We start from the raw sequence: 18,803 nt of genomic DNA on the forward strand, positions 1-18,803 counted from the left end.
GTACGCGCTTGTGACCTTTCAAACGACGCGCTATGTAACCGCCGCCGCCTGGTAATTAGGGACCTTAAGCAACGACAACGGCAATGCGGACGCCGACGGCAGAAAACAATGGAATTTGATTCAGAATTCAATAGCAGCACGTGGGAATGCGTTCTGTCTGATACATTTCAGCCGTTTTCCGTAAAACCACGACGTGAAAACTCCAAGTTTCACGGTTAATTGAGGACGCTGACGTTTGCACTGTAAACTCCAATAATTACGTTCGCCGCTGTAGAAATAATGTTCTTAGTTTATTTTTATCTCTCTCTGACTATAATCGGCAACCATGGACAGCTGTTTCGTCCTTATAAGGACTCGTCAGCATGGCATAGCCGGTTTGCCTCAGTTAAACTTCATCGGCAAAATAAAATGCTGACGAGTCCTAATAAGGACGAAACAGCTGTCCATGGTTGCCGAACTGCACGGGTAATAGACTGTGCTAGCGTCCCGTCTTGGCCCGACTGGTGCCAATGTGTGTATGCTAGTGTGCTTCTAAAGTTCACTTTAATGTTAAGCTCGATAACTTCGGGCGCAAAAAGCAAGTTTTTTTTTTATGGTTATTTCACAAATCGACTCATTATTTCGACTTTTAGCGGGAATACTGTCCATTATTCCGAGATAGCGAACCAATCAGAGCGCGCGCTTATGAAGTTCTCGCCAAGTTTATCCTTATACCCAATATACTGTAAATAGTTCAGATTATACCCGACAAACTGTCGATATTGCAGATTAATGTACGGGTGGTATTTGTTTATAGTGAAGCTTGCAGTCAACCTTGACTTCAAGGAAAACAGGAAGAACATTGTTATCATAGCAGGTCATATGAAATCACTAATTATAAGACAACGGTGAATGGAATAAGGAATACTTCAAAACGGGGAATGGAATGCTTGAACAACCAACGCTAAAATTGTGCTAAACCGATGCATGGTGTATTTAATTTGAAGCAAATCTCACGTCTAGTACCGTCAGACTGTGTTGAACGGGGCTGGGTACCAGTATTCTGTTTACCGAAGAGAAGGAGAAAGAGGCAGTGAATGCTTCGGAAGCTTCTCTGGTGAATGTGACCTCATAAGAAGGCCACCTCTGCGCAATATAATGCATACTATTGTCTAGCCATGATTAGGGTTTTTTTCCCGACCACCGAGAAAAACAAATTATGTATTCAATTTATGTATGAATTCATCCCCAAAAAGCCAAAAAAGATTAGTTAGCCTTTTTAAATTAAGAATATCAAATACTGGCATTCAAGTGCAAGTAGCATGTGCTTGGCGCTACAATTTTTAATGTTTATTACAAGCTTATTCTTTATGCCTATTAAATCAATTCGCGGAGCACAGTGGGACTCGATTTATTGTTCTATTGCCGATTATTAATACCCACAAAATTTGCGCAAGGTCAGTCAGATGAGGCGAGCAAATAGCACAAAGCAATATTCCGACGTACAATCTTGATTCAACGTTGCAGTGATGAAAGTGTCACAAATGTTCTCTGTTTTGCTTTTTTTGACCATAACGCTACCTCAGGAATGTTCATCGTGCTTCAGTCGAAGAAGACGAACTAGCCCGCCATGCCAGTATCGGGATTGCAAAGTGTCTGGATGGTCAACCTGGTCATCCTGTAACCATCGGTGCGGCTCTGCTGGTATTCAGACGAGGACGAGATCCAAGACTGTCCAACAGCAGTGTGGCGGTTCGTGTCTATATCCTTTATCGGAATCGCGAAGCTGCAACCGTTACTGTTATAATGGAGGGACACCCCAACAAGGTTACTGCAGCTGCAAGCCAGGATTCACAGGGACATGCTGCCACAATGGTTAGTGATAAATTGTTGTACTTTTATACCGCTTTTAACACCCATGCCTAGAATTCTTTATCAGGTCCAAAGGGAAAGTGACGAGATGTTTAAACTTTTCAAAGTTAAAGAAACATTCCCATGGCGGCCTACAGCCAGCTAGCATCCGGCGAGTACCTGACCCGGAAATTTGGCTTTTTTTAAATTTTAGATATCCCCCAAAAAAAGCTTAAAAACCACATTCTACATCCCATAGAAATAAACATATGAATCACAAGAATCTCTTTGAGTTGTCAAAACTAGATTGTCGATACGATCCAACTAGTAAAAAGAGAAAATACTTTAGATCCACGGCACCTATAATTCGGCTGTTTTCAACAGCCTTTCTCAGGGTGACTCGTACAAATATACGTTAGACATTTCCCTATGCTTAGTTTGGAAATATACTATAACTCAGATTTTGAGGAATTCCTACTCATTATTTTATAGCTCCCTTGGTACGTCCTTTGAGCTTACTTCCTGCTTATCTGCCATCTTAACGGCGATGTTTCTTGCAACATACTATTAAGAATCTTAGTTTCCAATGTGTTGCACTTGCAGGGTGAACTAATTTATCGTTTAGATGAGGAATGGACTTGCTATATCGCAATTATAGAAAAAATAGCGCTCGCTTGTGTCATCTGCTTATTTCCACGCCAAATTTCGCAAATGCTTTCACGAAATTTGTGCATTTTTATAATAATTTTGTCGACAATAGAAATCAACGAAAAATACCACAATTGCTCCTATACGATATCATGCTATTTCCATTTGCGAATGATTATAGAAAGTTTCTTGGAACTGCTTAAAATTGAAGGTTCACGTTGACATACTTTTGTTACTTTTTTTAAAGATATTAATGAATGCGATTCGTCTCCGTGTGACCACTACTGCCAGAACACCTATGGAAGCTACTACTGTTCGTGCAAAAGCTGCTACACCAAGTACGGAAACAGATGCAGTCTGGTGCAGTGCGCGATTAATTATTATTACTGTCACGCATATGGTGCAATAAACCCAGCTAATCCGTGCCAGGTCAGTAATTTATATGAATTTTCTCATACTCTCAAGCGCCTCCTTATTTCGGTAGAAACAATAGTGGGAAGCAAACCATTATTAACAAGCAATTAGAAACCACTATTGATATTCTAGCCTGCGTAGCTTGCGATTTTTTGGCTTTCAGAGCAGTTTTTTATCAGCGAATACGCGAAATAGTTCAGACTATTGATATTCCAACTCGCCAGTAGTTTTTTTTAAAGATGATCTAAAAGCTCAATTCAGATTCGCTTGCCCTTTCTAAAAAAGATTGAATACTTTGAACTCACTAGGAAGACAATTTACTGGGTTATTTGAGTAAATTGAAAACTGTCGGGCATTTAGTCCATCCAAGACCTGTCCCGACTGTCGGGCATATAGCCACTGCGAAATATAAATACTTCCAGTCGCTTGCCCTCATTCGATGAATGTTAGAAGTTTTAGTCCTTATGATCAGCATCAATGTATCGTAAAAAATGTTTTTGTTGTTATGTGCAACATCAATTACACTTGATGTGTTTTTTCCGCGTCGCGACTCGACAACACCATGGGCCACTTTCCAGATTGGGGCACTATGGAATTTGATCACGAGGGCAATCTGCATTTATATGCAGTTATTTGCAGAAACTTAGCTCCCAAATTTCAAGCCCATTCAACTGCAATGTTTACCGTAAATTCTCGTGAAACGAGAAAATGATTACATAAAAATTGCAATACGCATGTGCAGACAAACTCCGACCTGCCTCAGCCCCGCTTTCGCTTTCAAATTCCACAGGACCCCCGTAATCTGGTAAACGACCAATTGAAGACGTAGCTTTTTTATTGCTTTTGTTTTACACAGCAATGTAATAGCAACAACAAGTTCCACTGGACTAACAATAATCACCTTCCGTGCAACGATACTAACCCCACGACAAAGAACGACTACTGTGACAATGGCGTATGCAAGGGACACCCATACAACTGCTTGCCGTGCGAGACACAAAACGGCATAGGATGCTCCCTGAAGCCCGAGTTCTGTGTCATAGAATACAATGGAAACCGCAAATGCTTCTCCGAGGGAACCCTCAATCCAGTAAATCCTTGTCAGGTAAAGTCGATTTTTTTATCTTGCCTCGTTCTATAAATTTTACTTGATGTTGTCTCTATGTCTCTTAATTGATTTTGTCCTGCAAAATACCTAAGCAGTCGTGTTCTTGTACCTGAGTGGTTAGTCTAGTGGTTAGCACACTTGCCCGGAGGGGACTCTCCTGAAAAGTAGACGGTTGTTTTAGTCTTATATGAAATTTTGACCAACCGCTATCCCTTAGGGGATGTTGAAGGATTTTTCTGACTCTGCTATCTCTTAGGGTAATACAATTCAACAAACAGCTATTCCTTGGTGGGTTTTTAACAGTTTCTTTCGATTATGCTATCTCTAAGGTTATAAATTTCAACTAACTGCTATTCCTTAGGGGGTGTTAACGTTTTTTTAGATTCTGATATGTCTAAGGGGTAAAAATGTTTGATGACTACACCCAAAGTGCTATCCCTTAGGGTTAAAATCGATTTTACCGACGATCGCCCCTGCTTGTTTGTATCGGAGTCCCCCCTCCCCCGGGCACACTGGTCTGTCATCGTTACAGTCTGAGTTTGGATTATCTGCTCTGAACTCGGGGAATTATCTAGGTTCAGGTCTGGATTTGAATAAGATGTTGTAATTGGGTTGAACTATTTTCTGCTTTGCTTCCAGTCTTTCGGATGAGACACAAAACCGAGCTGCTGTCTCCTAAACGCTTGTTTGCATGCGCAGGGAAACCCTGACCTGCAAAAGCCCCGTTTTTGCGCCCTTATCCCACGGGACCCCCGTAATCTGGTAAACGGCCAATTGAAGACGTAGTTTTTTTTTTATTGCTTTTGGTTTACACAGCAATGTAATAGCAACGACAAGTTCCACTGGACTAACAATAATCACCTTCCGTGCAACGATAATAACCCCACGACAAAGAACGACTACTGTGACAATGGCGTATGCAAGGGACACCCATACAACTGCTTGCCGTGCGAAACACAAGACGGCATAGGATGCTCCCTGAAGCCCAAGTACTGTGTCATAGAATACAATGGAAACCGCACATGCTTCGCCGGGGGAACCCTCAATCCAGGAAATCCTTGTCAGGTAAAGTCGATTTTTTATCTTGCCTCGTTCTATAAATTTTACTTGATGTTGTCCCTATGTCTCTTAATTGATTTTGTCCTGCAAAATACCTAAGCAGTCGTGTTCTTGTACCTGAGTGGTTGGTCTAGTGGTTACCACACTTGCCCGGAGGGGACTCCCCAGAAAAGTAGACGGGGATGATTCCTATATTTTAGGGTATGGAATTTCGACCAACCGCTATCCCTTGGGGGATGTTAAATAATTTTTCTGACTCTGCTATCTCTTAGGGTAATACAATTCGACAAACTGGCTATTCCTTAGTGGGTTTTAACGGTTTATTTAAATTCTGCTATCTCTTAGGTTATAAATTTCGACTAACTGCTATTCCTTAGGGGGTGTTTAATTTTTTTAGATTCTGCTATCTTTTAGGGGTAAAACTTTCTGTTGACCACACCCAAAGTGCTATCTCTTAGGGGGTTAAAATCGATTTTACCGACGATCGCCCCTGCCTGTTTTTATCGGAGTCCCCCCTTCCCCGGGCACACTGGTCTGTCATCGTTACAGTCCGAGTTTGGATTATCTGCTCTAAACTCGGGGAATTATCTAAGTTCAGGTCTGGATTTGAATAAGATGTTGTAATTGGGTGGAACTACTTTCTGCTTTGCTTCCAGTCTTTCGGATGAGACACAAAACCGAGCTGCTGTCTCCTAAACGCTTGTTTGCATGCGCTGGGAAACCCTGACCTGCAAAAGCCCCGTTTTTGCGCCCTTATCCCACGGGACCCCCGTAATCTGGTAAACGGCCAATTGAAGACGTAGTTTTTTTTATTGCTTTTGTTTTACACAGCAATGTAATAGCAACGACAAGTTCCACTGGACTAACAATAATCACCTTCCGTGCAACGATAATAACAGCACGACAAAGAACGACTACTGTGACAATGGCGGATGCAAGGGACACCCATACAACTGCTTGCCGTGCGAGACACAAAACGGCATAGGATGCTCTCTGAAGCCCCAGTACTGTGTCATAGAATACAATGGAAACCGCAAATGCTTCTCCGAGGGAACCCTCAATCCAGTAAATCCTTGTCAGGTAAAGTCGAGTTTTTATCTTGCCTCGTTTTATAAATTTTACTTGATGTTGTCCCTATGTTTCTTAATTGATTTTGTCCTGCAAAATACCTAAGCAGTCGTGTTCTTGTACCTGAGTGGTTGGTCTAGTGGTTAGCACACTTGCCCGGAGGGGACTCCCCAGAAAAGTAGACGGGGGTGATTCCTATATTTTAGGGTATGAAATTTCGACCAACCGCTATCCCTTAGGGGATGTTAAATAATTTTTCTGACTCTGCTATCTCTTAGGGTAATACAATTCGACAAACTGGCTATTCCTTAGTGGGTTTTTAACGGTTTATTTCAATTCTGCTATCTCTTAGGTTATAAATTTCGACTAAATGCTATTCCTTAGGGGGTGTTTAATTTTTTTTAGATTCTGCTATCTTTTAGGGGTAAAACTTTCTGTTGACCACACCCAAAGTGCTATCTCTTAGGGGGTTAAAATCGATTTTACCGACGATCGCCCCTGCTTGTTTTTATCGGAGTCTCCCCTCCCCCGGACACACTGGTCTGTCATCGTTACAGTCCGAGTTTGGATTATCTGCTCTAAACTCGGGAATTATCTAAGTTCAGGTCTGGATTTGAATAAGATGTTGTAATTGGGTTGAACTACTTTCTGCTTTGCTTCCAGTCTTTCGGATGAGACACAAAACCGAGCTGCTGTCTCCTAAACGCTTGTTTGCATGCGCTGGGAAACCCTGACCTGCAAAAGCCCCGTTTTTGCGCCCTTATCCCACGGGACCCCCGTAATCTGGTAAACGGCCAATTGAAGACGTAGTTTTTTTTTATTGCTTTTGGTTTACACAGCAATGTAATAGCAACGACAAGTTCCACTGGACTAACAATAATCACCTTCCGTGCAACGATAATAACCCCACGACAAAGAACGACTACTGTGACAATGGCGTATGCAAGGGACACCCATACAACTGCTTGCCGTGCGAGACACAAAACGGCATAGGATGCTCCCTGAAGCCCCAGTACTGTGTCATAGAATACAATGGAAACCGCAAATGCTTCTCCGAGGGAACCCTCAATCCAGGAAATCCTTGTCAGGTAAAGTCGATTTTTTATCTTGCCTCGTTTTATAAATTTTACTTGATGTTGTCCCTATGTTTCTTAATTGATTTTGTCCTGCAAAATACCTAAGCAGTCGTGTTCTTGTACCTGAGTGATTGATCTAGTGGTTACCACACTTGCCCGGAGGGGACTCCCCAGAAAAGTAGATGGGGGTGATTCCTATATTTTAGGGTATGAAATTTCGACCAACCGCTATCCCTTAGGGGATGTTAAATAATTTTTCTGACTCTGCTATCTCTTAGGGTAATACAATTCGACAAACTGGCTATTCCTTAGTGGGTTTTTAACGGTTTATTTCAATTCTGCTATCTCTTAGGTTATAAATTTCGACTAACTGCTATTCCTTAGGGGGTGTTTAATTTTTTTTAGATTCTGCTATCTTTTAGGGGTAAAACTTTCTGTTGACCACACCCAAAGTGCTATCTCTTAGGGGGTTAAAATCGATTTTACCGACGATCGCCCCTGCTTGTTTTTATCGGAGTCCCCCCTCCCCAGGGCACACTGGTCTGTCATCGTTACAGTCCGAGTTTGGATTATCTGCTCTAAACTCGGGGAATTATCTAATTTCAGGTCTGGATTTGAATTAGATGTTGTAATTGGGTTGAACTACTTTCTGCTTTGCTTTCAGTCTTTCGGATGAGACACAAAACCGAGCTGCTGTCTCCTAAACGCTTGTTTGCATGCGCAGAGAAACCCTGACCTGCAAAAGCCCCGTTTTTGCGCCCTAACCCCACGGGACTCCCGTAATCTGGTAAACGGCCAATTGAAGACGTAGTTTTATTGAATGATTGCTTTTGTTTTACACAGCAATGTAATGGCAACAACAAGTTCCACTGGACTAACAATAATCACCTTCCGTGCAACGATAATAACCCCACGACAAAGAACGACTACTGTGACAATGGCGTATGCAAGGGACACCCATACAACTGCTTGCCGTGCGAGACACAAAACGGCATAGGATGCTCCCTGAAGCCCCAGTACTGTGTCATAGAATACAACGGAAACCGCAAATGCTTCTCCGAGGGAACCCTCAATCCAGGAAATCCTTGTCAGGTAAAGTCGATTTTTTATCTTCTTTATCTTCCTGCATGCGCAGGGAAACCCTGACCTGCAAACAGTGCGGAACATTACCATTTTTGGTTATATTTGATAAACAATCTGATTAACCAATCAGAGATGAGTATTACTATGCCCAATCTCACGCGGACACGCCTCAACTCAGAGTGGGAAAACAAAATGGCGGTTCCGTTGAATCGGGAAAATCATGTTGAACGCCGCTTTTTAACTCTCTGCTAGCAGTGATTTCTTCTTATCTGTTTAAGCAGGGATTTCACCGACTCAGTGCGTCATATATACCCTATTTGTGTTGTTTCTCATCGGCAACAGACCTCATTTGCAGGGTTATTTTTACGACTTCACCGAATCGTACTGTAATGAACGCGGAAGGGTAAGCCACTGCTAGCAGGCTATAACATTGATCACCAATTATCTAGTTGTACGTTTCATCAAGTCATACAAATGCACAAAATTTCCCTGAATTTATCTTGCTTTCGCACTCGGAATAAAGACACTCCAAGAAAAATTTTAGCTGGGATATTGAAACTTAAATTAATCTTATACAGAATGGCAGCGAGTCTCATTAAAAAAAAAAAAATGAAGCTAAATCGTATACAGATTGGCCGCGAGTCACTGTTTATTGTATGCAATTTAAAGACACTACATGAAAGTACTGTTTAAATGTTTATATTTGATCCTGGAATAAATAGGTTTGCTATGATCAGTAAATATCAGGGATGGCAGTCATTATTCATTGCTGCATTACTTTGCTATTACTCGTTGTAAAAAAAGTCCTTACCACAAATGCTCACATTATGGCTTTTTTATAAATGGATTCTAGAGGGGGCACTTGTTTGAGGGGCTATGTAATGTGCTTATTCAATGAGGGGTGTATGTATACCTCAGTGTCAGAACCATCCCCGAAGGACTTCATTGTATCCAGATCTGTTTTCATCATGATTCATTTTATTAAAAATAGGAAGTTTTGTGACACAAATCGTGCTTAATACACAGGTTCTAACACCAAGTTAGAGCCATTGAGGGTGTATTTTATTGTGTGTGCAGACAAATGGAAAAAGGCATAAAGTGTAAACTAGGGTGAGGAAAAGGCATGGTAAGGGCAAAGGGGTGGTGACTAAGGGTATGTCTTATTGGGGGTGCTGACACAGGTTGTGAAGATGAAGTAAACTTGTACCATGTTTGATTACTAGGCTTGGAGATAATAGGAGAATGGGAGTATAGTCATACCCTGGGTACCAGAGGCTCCAAGCTTCACTAGAGCAGATATCATATGGAAAATATCTATTCATATTTGGTGATACTTCAGGCTTATTTTTTTTCTCGCCAGTCTCTATTATATGCGCAAAGAGTCTTTTTTTTTATAAAAAGGGAATTAAATTAATTTGATTTGATAGGCAAGTCTGAGTGTTGAAGCTCCCTTTTAAAACTATAGTGATATTAAGAATTTATATGTTTGGGGTATATAGGTTTGAGTAATTGTTTGGGAGGTTAGTTTCTATACTTGGTATATTTTATGTATAGAACTCAGGTTTGGGTATTTTTTTTTTTTTGGGGGGGGGGCTAATTTGACAAAAAGTCCTTATCGCAAATGCTTATTTTAGCATATTATGCCCTTCTTTTTACCCCTCTTGTACCAGGTTTGATTACTAGGCCTTGGAGATTCTAGGAGTATGATTGTGCAGTCATAGATATCATACTGTATGGAAAATAAATATTTATATTTGGTGATACCTCAGGAGCATTTTTTATCTCAGTGCCTATTGCACAGAGTTTGTTTGTTGTCTTTTTTATAAAAATGGAATAAAATTGATTTTATGTAATAAGCAAATCTGGGAGTTGAAGCTCCCTTATAGCAAGATTTTGTATGCTTGGGCTATAGAATTTAGGTTTGGTTATTTATTTGGGAGGTAAGTTTCTATGCTTGGTATATTTTATGTATAGAACTCAGGTTTGGGTATTTTTGAGGATGAGTAGGGGGGGCTGATTCATCAAAAAGTTCTTATCACAAATGCTTATTTTGACATATTATACCCCTCTAGCATTAGATTTTAGAGGGGGCACTGGTTTGAGTGGCTATGTAATGCGCTTACTCAATGAGGGCTATTTTATGGTGTGTGCAGACAAATAGGAAAAGGCTTAGAGTGTGAAATTAAAGGTTGAGAAATGCATGGTAAGGGGAGTGAGGTTGTGATGACTGAGGGCATGTCACATGTGGTGTGCTCACACAAGGTGCGAAGACAAGGAAGTAACATTGTACCGGGTTTTATGACTAGGGCCTTGGAGGTGAGGAGGATAGAGTTTTTTTTAATAAAAGGGAATAAAAATAAATTAAATTTGATAAGCAAATTTTCCTTCTAAAACTTTTTTTACGGGACTGGCAAGTTTCAAGCTTTTGTATGTTTTACGAATAGAACTCAGATTTGGGTTACTTTTTTGGGGGGAAGGGGGGGGCTATCTATTCTTGGTGGAGTTTTGGGTATAGAGTTCAGATGCAGGTATATTCTTAGGGGTGGCGCGGTTCCATTCTTTTGGGGGCATAAAATGTTCGTATCTGTCCGAACCAACAATCATGTTTACAGCTAGAGTGCCCCCCCCCCATGTTGTTGTGGTGGTCGCAGGGCAAGACATTTAGCTAAAGAATGATAAGAAGCAAACCCCCGAGAGACAAGGGTAGGGTAAAATGCTTTTCGGCTAAATGTTGACACAAATTTTCATACCTATTCTCCGGCGAATTTTCCCTGTTGTATAGACGTTGGGCCTTGACTCGCACTTTCGTCCTCACAATTCAACCTCCGCTCTTCTCAACTTTCACCATACCCTGTGGGCACTCGTTTCGGCTTGTGGTGAAAATTGTTTTAGTATGCCATGATCCTCATTTATCCTAGTTTAGTCCTGTCAAGGTCCTAAGCCGTAGAATTTGGTCCATCACACTCATATTTCTCTTTTTCTAAACGTAAACATTACGAAGAGAGTTCGATTTTACGGCAGTCTCCAATAAAAGCGCTCAATTTGAAAAGGTTTCCCAAACGATATTTTACTTTCGAGCACAGGAACTCATCAATCAAATATCAAACTTGGTATAGAGCAGGATATTTTGCTGTTTTGGTCCATTTTTGCGATGCGACGTCTCGCTAACAAAACAAATTCAAGTTTCAAACTCCGCGCGGCCATTTTGAAATTTGCATAATAAGTAGGTAAATCGATATAACCAAAAATAGTAATGTACGGCACTTGAACTGGCAAAAGCCCCGTTTTTGCGCCCTTATCCCACGGGACCCCCGTAATCTGGTAAACGGCCAATTGAAGACGTAGTTTTATTGAATGATTGCTTTTGTTTTACACAGCAATGTAATGGCAACAACAAGTTCCACTGGACTAACAATAATCACCTTCCGTGCAACGATAATAACCCCACGACAAAGAACGACTACTGTGACAATGGCGCATGCAAGGGACACCCATACAACTGCTTTTTTTTTACTTGTCTCGTTCTATAAATTCTACTTGATGTTGTCTCTATGTCTCTTAATTGATTTTGTCCTGCAAAATACCTAGCAGTCGTGTTCTTGTACCTGAGTGGTTAGTCTAGTGGTTAGCACACTTGCCCGGAGGGGACTCTCCTGAAAAGTAGACGGTTGTGATAGTCCTATATGAAATTTTGGCCAACCGCTATCCCTTAGGGGATGTTGAAGGATTTTTCTGACTCTGCTATCTCTTAGGGTAATACAATTCGACAAACTGCTATTCCTTAGTGGGTCTTTAACAGTTTCTTTCGATTATGCTATCTCTAAGGTTATAAATTTCAACTAACTGCTATTCCTTAGGGGGTGTTTAAGTTTTTTTAGATTCTGCTATCTCTAAGGGGTAAAAATTTCTGATGACTACACCCAAAGTGCTATCTCTTAGGGTTAAAATCGATTTTACAGACGATCACCCCCGTTTGTTTTTATCGGAGTCCCCCCTCCCCCGGGCACACTGGTCTGTCATCGTTACAGTCCGAGTTTGAATTATCTGCTCTGAATTCGGGGAATTATCTAGGTTCAGGTCTGGATTTGAATAAGATGTTGTAATTGGGTTGAACTATTTTCTGCTTTGCTTCCAGTCTTTCGGATGAGACACAAAACCGATTTCCTGTCTCCTAAACGCTTGTTTGCATGCGCAGAGAAACTCTGTCCTGCAAAAGCCCTGTTTTTGCGCCCTAACCCCACGGGACCCCTGAAATCTTGTAGACGGCCAATTGAAGACGTAGTTTTATTGAATGATTGCTTTTGTTTTACACAGCAATGTAATGGCAACAACAAGTTCCACTGGACTAACAATAATCACCTTCCGTGCAACGATAATAACAGCACGACAAAGAACGACTACTGTGACAATGGAGCATGCAAGGGACACCCATACAACTGCTTGCCGTGCGAAACACAAGACGGCATAGGATGCTTCCTGAAGCCCAAGTACTGTGTCATAGAATACACTGGAAACCGCACATGCTTCTCCGAGGGAACCCTCAATCCAGGAAATCCTTGTCAGGTAAAGTCGATTTTTTTATCTTGCCTCGTTCTATAAAATTTACTTGATGTTGTCTCTATGTCTCTTAATTGATTTTGTCCTGCAAAATACCTAAGCAGTCGTGTTCTTGTACCTGAGTGGTTGGTCTAGTGGTTAGCACACTTGCCCGGAGTGGACTCTCCTGAAAAGTAGACGGTTGTTATAGTCCTATATTTTAGGGTATGAAATTTCGACCAACCGCTATCCCTTAGGGGATGTTGAAGGATTTTTCTGACTCTGCTATCTCTTAGGGTAATACAATTCGACCAACTGCTATTCCTTAGTGGGTCTTTAACAGTTTCTTTCGATTATGCTATCTCTAAGGTTATAAATTTCAACTAACTGCTATTTCTGAGGGGATGTTAACGTTTTTTTTTTTAGATTTTGATATCTTTTAGGGGTAAAACTTTCTGTTGACCACACCCAAAGTGCTATCTCTTAGGGTTAAAATCGATTTTACCGACGATCGCCCCTGCTTGTTTTTATCGGAGTCCCCCCTCCCCCGGGCACACTGGTCTGTCATCGTTACAGTCCGAGTTTGGATTATCTGCTCTGAACTCGGGGAATTATCTAAGTTCAGGTCTGGATTTGAATAAGATGTTGTAATTGGGTTGAACTACTTTCTGCTTTGCTTCCAGTCTTTTGGATGAGACATAAAACCGAGCTACTGTCTCCTAAACGCTTGTTTGCATGCGCAGGGAAACCCTGACCTGCAAAAGCCCCGTTTTTGCGCCCTTATCTCACGGGACCCCCGTAATTTGGTAAACGGCCAATTGAAGACGTAGTTTTATTGAATGATTGCTTTTGTTTTACACAGCAATGTAATGGCAACAACAAGTTCCACTGGACTAACAATAATCACCTTCCGTGCAACGATAATAACAGCACGACAAAGAACGACTACTGTGACAATGGCGTATGCAAGGGACACCCACACGTCTGCTTGCCGTGCGAGACACAAGACGGCATAGAATGCTTTCTGAAGCCCGACTACTGTGTCATAACGTACAATGGAAACCGCACGTGCTTTTCCGAGGGAACCCTCAATCCAGGGAATCCTTGTCAGGTGATCATGTCTTGTTAATATCTAAGTAGTCGTGTTCTTGTACCCGAGTGGTTGGTCTAGTGGTTAGCACACTGGTCTCTCATCGTTCGGTCCGAGTTTGAATACCGGCTCTAAACTCGGGGACTTTTCTAGGTTCAGGTCTAGATTTGAATTTAATTTTGTAAGTGGGTTGAACTTTTTTCTTCTGTGCTTTCAGTCTTTCGGATGAGACACAAAACCTAGCTCCAGTCTCCTAAACGCTTTACTAACAATGTAAAGACAGCTTTAAAGTGCAGCTCCAGGGAAAGGGAAGACCGTTTTGGGCAAAATGTACATTATCTGAGGCTTACTTTCCCGAAAAAAAAATTCGAATTCCCCCAATCCCGAATATTTTGCATCTTTTCAAAAGCACGCGATTTGGCTTGGTTTGGCCGCCATCTTGAAACACCTTCCAACTCAGTCCCCTCTCGGTCAGAGTTCGAAAGGGCGCGAAATGATTGCCATAGATGGAGCCTGTCAGGGGATTTCAGTTGTTGTCACACTTCTACAATCGAGTACCCTACTTTGCAGGGCATCATCGACTTTTTTACCGCTTGAACAGCTTGAAATGTAAGTATTATTATAAAAAACTTATTCTATAGCATTGGGACTATATCTCTTATTAAGTAAAAGTTGCAGCCGGGACATTTTAATAGAGATTTTAGCCGTTGATTTGTAACGCGTGACACAACACGACGGCATAGTCGAAGTTCATAGCAGCTTGACCTTGCACAAAAATAAATCCAGCTCGCAAATGATTGGGTCAATTAGGATTTTGTCTAGATAATATTTAACCTGAATGTCATGCAATACTCAAATAGTTGAGAAAATGCTAATGGGCCCACGTTTCGACAGACTAGAGATCGTTGAAAAACGGTCATAACGTCTAATGTTGTTGTACCCGCAAAAAGCATGGTCCATTTTACGTCGTGTTGTTGGTTCCAGAATGTACTATGGAAGGAGAAAAAAAAATAAACGAACGCTACTCCACACAAGCCAGCCGCCAAAAAGCCTGTGAGGAACAGTTTAGAAGTTGCGAGAAGCAGACGGTCTATCGATCTAAGCGGCAGCCAGCCATTAGCAGTTGTGTGTTGCCTATTATCTTATTCAGCTCTACGTTCATTATTGCTGCATCTCCAATGTTAATTGTCTTGTTTTTCTTGTGTTTAGGAGTATCCAAAGAGGCGCTGTAATTCGCCAACCACTCTTCGTCGGCGATCGGCTCGTCTTGCTACGGGAGAAACTCGCTTGCCGCTTTGTTTATAGATGTTGCCGTTCCTTGTAAAGACTCTATACATTCCGGTTCGTTCTCTACGTCGGTCAACTCATTTTCCGATAATTCTGAAGACTCCGTAGAGCTCATTGTAACGTTTTCACTCGCGATTCCTAGACGCCTGTGAGATTGCTGTCTGCGAGCCTGCGAAATTAAAAGCGCATAAATAATGCAACATGATTTTCGCGCCATGGGCCCGCAATACATTTTGCCGGTAAGCGACGGACGTGTTTTAAAATCGCTTGTATATCGCATGTGCTTGAAAAGCTGCAAAATATTCGGAATTGGAGAAATTCGAATTTTTTTTTTCGGGAAAGTAAGCCTCAGATAATGTTCATTTTGCCCAAAACGGTCTTACCTTTCCCTGGAGCTGCACTTTAAAGAAGCAGTAACACTGCACCAAATTCTGCATACTCCTCTTCAGCACTGCCTCTAGTTGACTCTGCTAACCCTAAAATCAAAGAATAACGACGGAAATTTAATATGTCAATACATATGAAAACCTCACCATTTAATCACCACTTTATCATTTTCCAGGTTTGTAACTCTTTTGCCAGCCCCAGTACCTGGTCAAATCTGGAAGGTGCCCCGTGTGATGACCGCGATAAATGCACTCGTTCAGATAGGTGCACTGGTGGGCTCTGTGTTGGATCGAAGTTCACATGTTCGCCTGACTGTCAGGTCTGCAATGGCGACTCCTGCAGTCTGAAACCAGGGTTTGGATTTGTCAACGGCGCGTGTGTCCCGACGGCGTGACCAGCTGAGCGACGATAGCGTGACATTCGTGAATCGAACACGTGACTGACCGGCTGCCACGTGAATCCAGCGACAGTTGGGAAACTCACGTTGGCGACGGTCAGGTAGTTCTTATCGCGTTGTATTTTCGCGTTATATTGTTTGTTCTCATTATTTTATACCGGCGTGTTAGCCATGAACTATTCAAGAGACTTAAATTTACATTATCCGCTAGGCTTATGTTACAGGACAGGTTGTCATATTGTTTAGTTTATAATATAGTATTTCATGTTCCTATCTTGAAAAACGGAAGTTCTTAAGTTTTGTTTATCTTTAATGATACCTTAGATTTTGTTTACAATTGATAGTTTCCTTATTCTAGATTTTAGCACGCCCGTGGACCCTCCGCTTCGATGACCTTTTGGTGCATCTAAATCCAGGGAGTGTCCAGTTTCCTATATGTGGCAGAACTGTGGTTTCTTCTTTTCGTTTCGAATATTTTACTTGGCAAGCTAATCTCTTGAATTTTCTTCGAAACCACATGCCATTTTCACCCCTTGGTTTAGACATCATTTATTTTTATCGTTTTTTTTTTGTTTAAAGGAAAATGTTGTAGTCACGCGCTCTTTGAGCATGCGCAGTTTTAAAAGTTGCTTAATCATTACTGTTATCTTAGAGTTACCTTTCATTGATTATTTTGTAAATACGCAGGGACAGGAGACCAGCTCTGTGATTTCCAACGCCCTCGCGCTTTTGGCTGATTGGTTCGTTTTGCCATGTCTACCCAATTCTCCCCGTTCCCTATTTTACATTTATTCTCTTTCTTCATGCGGGACTACCACATGGATTGCTGTCTTGTCCTAGCGAATGATTATAGCGAGCCCACTTCTGTAGTTATGTGCTGTATATGTTGTTGCGAATGTAAACAATTAAAGCATTGGAAAAACCAGCCTCGCCTTCGTCTTTATCTTTGTCTTAAACATGCCGGCTAGTCCCTTAACACTTATGTTTGTTTACTGTGATTTTCCGCCTTTAGCTTTCTTAGAATTTCAATCGCTAATTTTGTGTGTTCGTTTCAGCGTATTTGTAAATAAACGGACCGAAAAAACAGATTGTATTAATTCCACTGCGTCCCATTGCTGACATATGGGGGGTGGGTGGGGAGGGGGGGAGAAGGTCGCCAGGCTCTTTGTGATTCCAAAAATACAGGCGCGTTCCCAGGATTGGCCGGAATGGGGGGGGTGCTCAGTCATAGAATAATCAGGGGCTCATAAGTACTTATGAGCCCCTGGTATCTTATAGTAAAAGTACAGCATTTCTAGATTCTTTGATAAGAAATGACCCACTTTTGGGCCGCCAAGGCGAGGGAGGGGGGGGGGGGTTACCTTATATTGTGCACAATCGGCTACTCGTTCCGGTTTTGCGGTTTCATCAGCGACGGTCTTTATCTTGAATGTGAGAATTTAGCCACGTTTGATGGACAGCTAGTACATACCAGCCGGTATGGGGTGCTTGGTATTAATCGCGACTAAGCTTTCCATGCTTTGCGGATAAACTTATCTTATTCCTCTCTTTTCACCTTTCTCGTGATTTGAAAATTCATATCGTTGATTTCCACCTCTTTATTTCCTTCTTGCTTTTCGTCCGTGGCGCTTGATATTGCAAGGTCTTGGGGAAGGGTTTTTATTTATCGGGGAGGGGGGGGCTGCTATGTCTCGAAACATCACCTCACCTGGCTTGGTGGAGTTTAAGGACAGCTCTGCCGCCCCTTCGTGAAAGTACGTGTCGTACTTAGAGCATCTCACAACTGATGAGTATAATTTCAATAAACTAACCAATACGATTTTTTAAGCGTATTTTTTTTTGTTATGGGGGAGGGCCTTAATATTTGGTCGCTTTGGGGGGTAAAAAATTTAACCAGAAAAAACTTCAACTTAGCAGCCCTCTCCCCCCCCCCCCCCCCCCCGATAAATAATGACCTTTCCTTAACTTATGTGGAGCACCCCATCCCGGCTGGTATGCAATTTGGTATGGGCTCCATCGCTTTCTTTCCTCTAACTGTCCATCGCGCGTGACTAGAACTGTTTCCCCGAATACAAGAGAAAGACCCGAAAATGTCTTACTTATTCCATGCAAGCTATTCCAACAATTAATGAAATCACATCAAGCGGTGCCTTGTTTTGTAAACCGTTCATATAAACTGTAGGCTGAATGTTTAGTTTTAACACAGCAGTCCACAAGGCCTCGTGGACCCTTGTGGACCGCAAGTTGCGGGAAGAGCAAGATATGGAACAGACGCTGGTGATTGCAAACACCCTTACTGCTTGTTAAATACGTTTGTTCCATTAAACTTGCAACTAATTTGCGCGAAGGAGAAACTTTATTTAATCCCAAATAACGGCTTTTGTATTTGATCTGGGAACAACAACAACAAAGAAAAGCAAGACAAAAAAAACAATGACGCATGCTTGGTCTTTCTGTGATTCTCATGCCTGTGCTTTAGCCTCGTTATGAAGCTTCTAGGGCCATGAGCCTTGGAAGGAGTCGTCAAATCCCTCCATTTTGTTCAAAAGAGTTTGAATGAGGTGATAAACAAACATGCTGAGCTCTTTCATAAGCACCGAATACATCTTTGGCATGCCACTAGACCAAGAGGTTGGTTATATTGTTGGAGAAGAAAGCTACAACTGAGAAACGTTGCGATAAGAGGGAATAATGGCGAATTAGATGCTATTCGATCATACAGAAGTGAAAGTGAACATGAACATTCGAACACGAACTGAAATTGAACGCACACACCAACGATGTTATAGAAACATATAACTTAGGTATAACGTATAGAAG

At 41.7% G+C, this 18,803-nt stretch overlaps 2 protein-coding genes and 1 long non-coding RNA gene across 3 annotated transcripts; 2 read left to right on the plus strand and 1 right to left on the minus strand.

The window, feature by feature from the left end:
* The first annotated feature begins 886 nt into the window (after positions 1-886).
* LOC5502430 (neurogenic locus notch homolog protein 1) lies at positions 887-16,908 on the plus strand. Its single transcript, XM_048732728.1, has 10 exons — positions 887-1,854; positions 2,726-2,907; positions 3,749-3,997; positions 4,817-5,065; positions 5,891-6,139; positions 6,967-7,215; positions 8,047-8,295; positions 11,664-12,849; positions 13,685-13,933; positions 15,762-16,908. Exons 1-8 carry the CDS (start codon positions 1,509-1,511, stop codon positions 11,814-11,816), a joined length of 1,926 nt encoding a protein of 641 aa, XP_048588685.1. The 5' UTR covers positions 887-1,508; the 3' UTR covers positions 11,817-12,849; positions 13,685-13,933; positions 15,762-16,908.
* LOC125572323 lies at positions 8,001-11,376 on the minus strand. Its single transcript, XR_007313765.1, has 2 exons — positions 11,037-11,376; positions 8,001-8,350 (listed from the first exon to the last, which is right to left on the minus strand). It is a non-coding gene; the product is annotated as an uncharacterized LOC125572323 (long non-coding RNA).
* Positions 12,197-15,980, plus strand: LOC125572411. The gene is made up of 4 exons (XM_048732908.1): positions 12,197-12,226; positions 12,601-12,849; positions 13,685-13,933; positions 15,762-15,980. The coding sequence occupies exons 1-4, from the start codon at positions 12,197-12,199 to the stop codon at positions 15,978-15,980; spliced, it is 747 nt and encodes a 248-aa protein (XP_048588865.1).
* Positions 16,909-18,803: the final 1,895 nt, after the last annotated feature.

This window comes from Nematostella vectensis, chromosome 9, assembly GCF_932526225.1.
Source record: "Nematostella vectensis chromosome 9, jaNemVect1.1, whole genome shotgun sequence".
Lineage (NCBI taxonomy): Eukaryota > Metazoa > Cnidaria > Anthozoa > Actiniaria > Edwardsiidae > Nematostella > Nematostella vectensis.

Excerpts from the sequence above, each read along its gene's own strand:
- LOC125572411 (XM_048732908.1), top strand. The coding sequence starts at position 12,197 with ATGACTACACCCAAAGTGCTATCTCTTAGG. Across the intron at positions 12,227-12,600 it reads CCAAAGTGCTATCTCTTAGG|CAATGTAATGGCAACAACAA; the intron begins GTTAAAATCGAT and ends TGTTTTACACAG. Across the intron at positions 12,850-13,684 it reads ATCCAGGAAATCCTTGTCAG|CAATGTAATGGCAACAACAA; the intron begins GTAAAGTCGATT and ends TGTTTTACACAG.
- LOC5502430 (XM_048732728.1), top strand. The coding sequence starts at position 1,509 with ATGAAAGTGTCACAAATGTTCTCTGTTTTGCTTTTTTTGACCATAACG. Across the intron at positions 2,908-3,748 it reads ACCCAGCTAATCCGTGCCAG|CAATGTAATAGCAACAACAA; the intron begins GTCAGTAATTTA and ends TGTTTTACACAG. Across the intron at positions 5,066-5,890 it reads ATCCAGGAAATCCTTGTCAG|CAATGTAATAGCAACGACAA; the intron begins GTAAAGTCGATT and ends TGTTTTACACAG.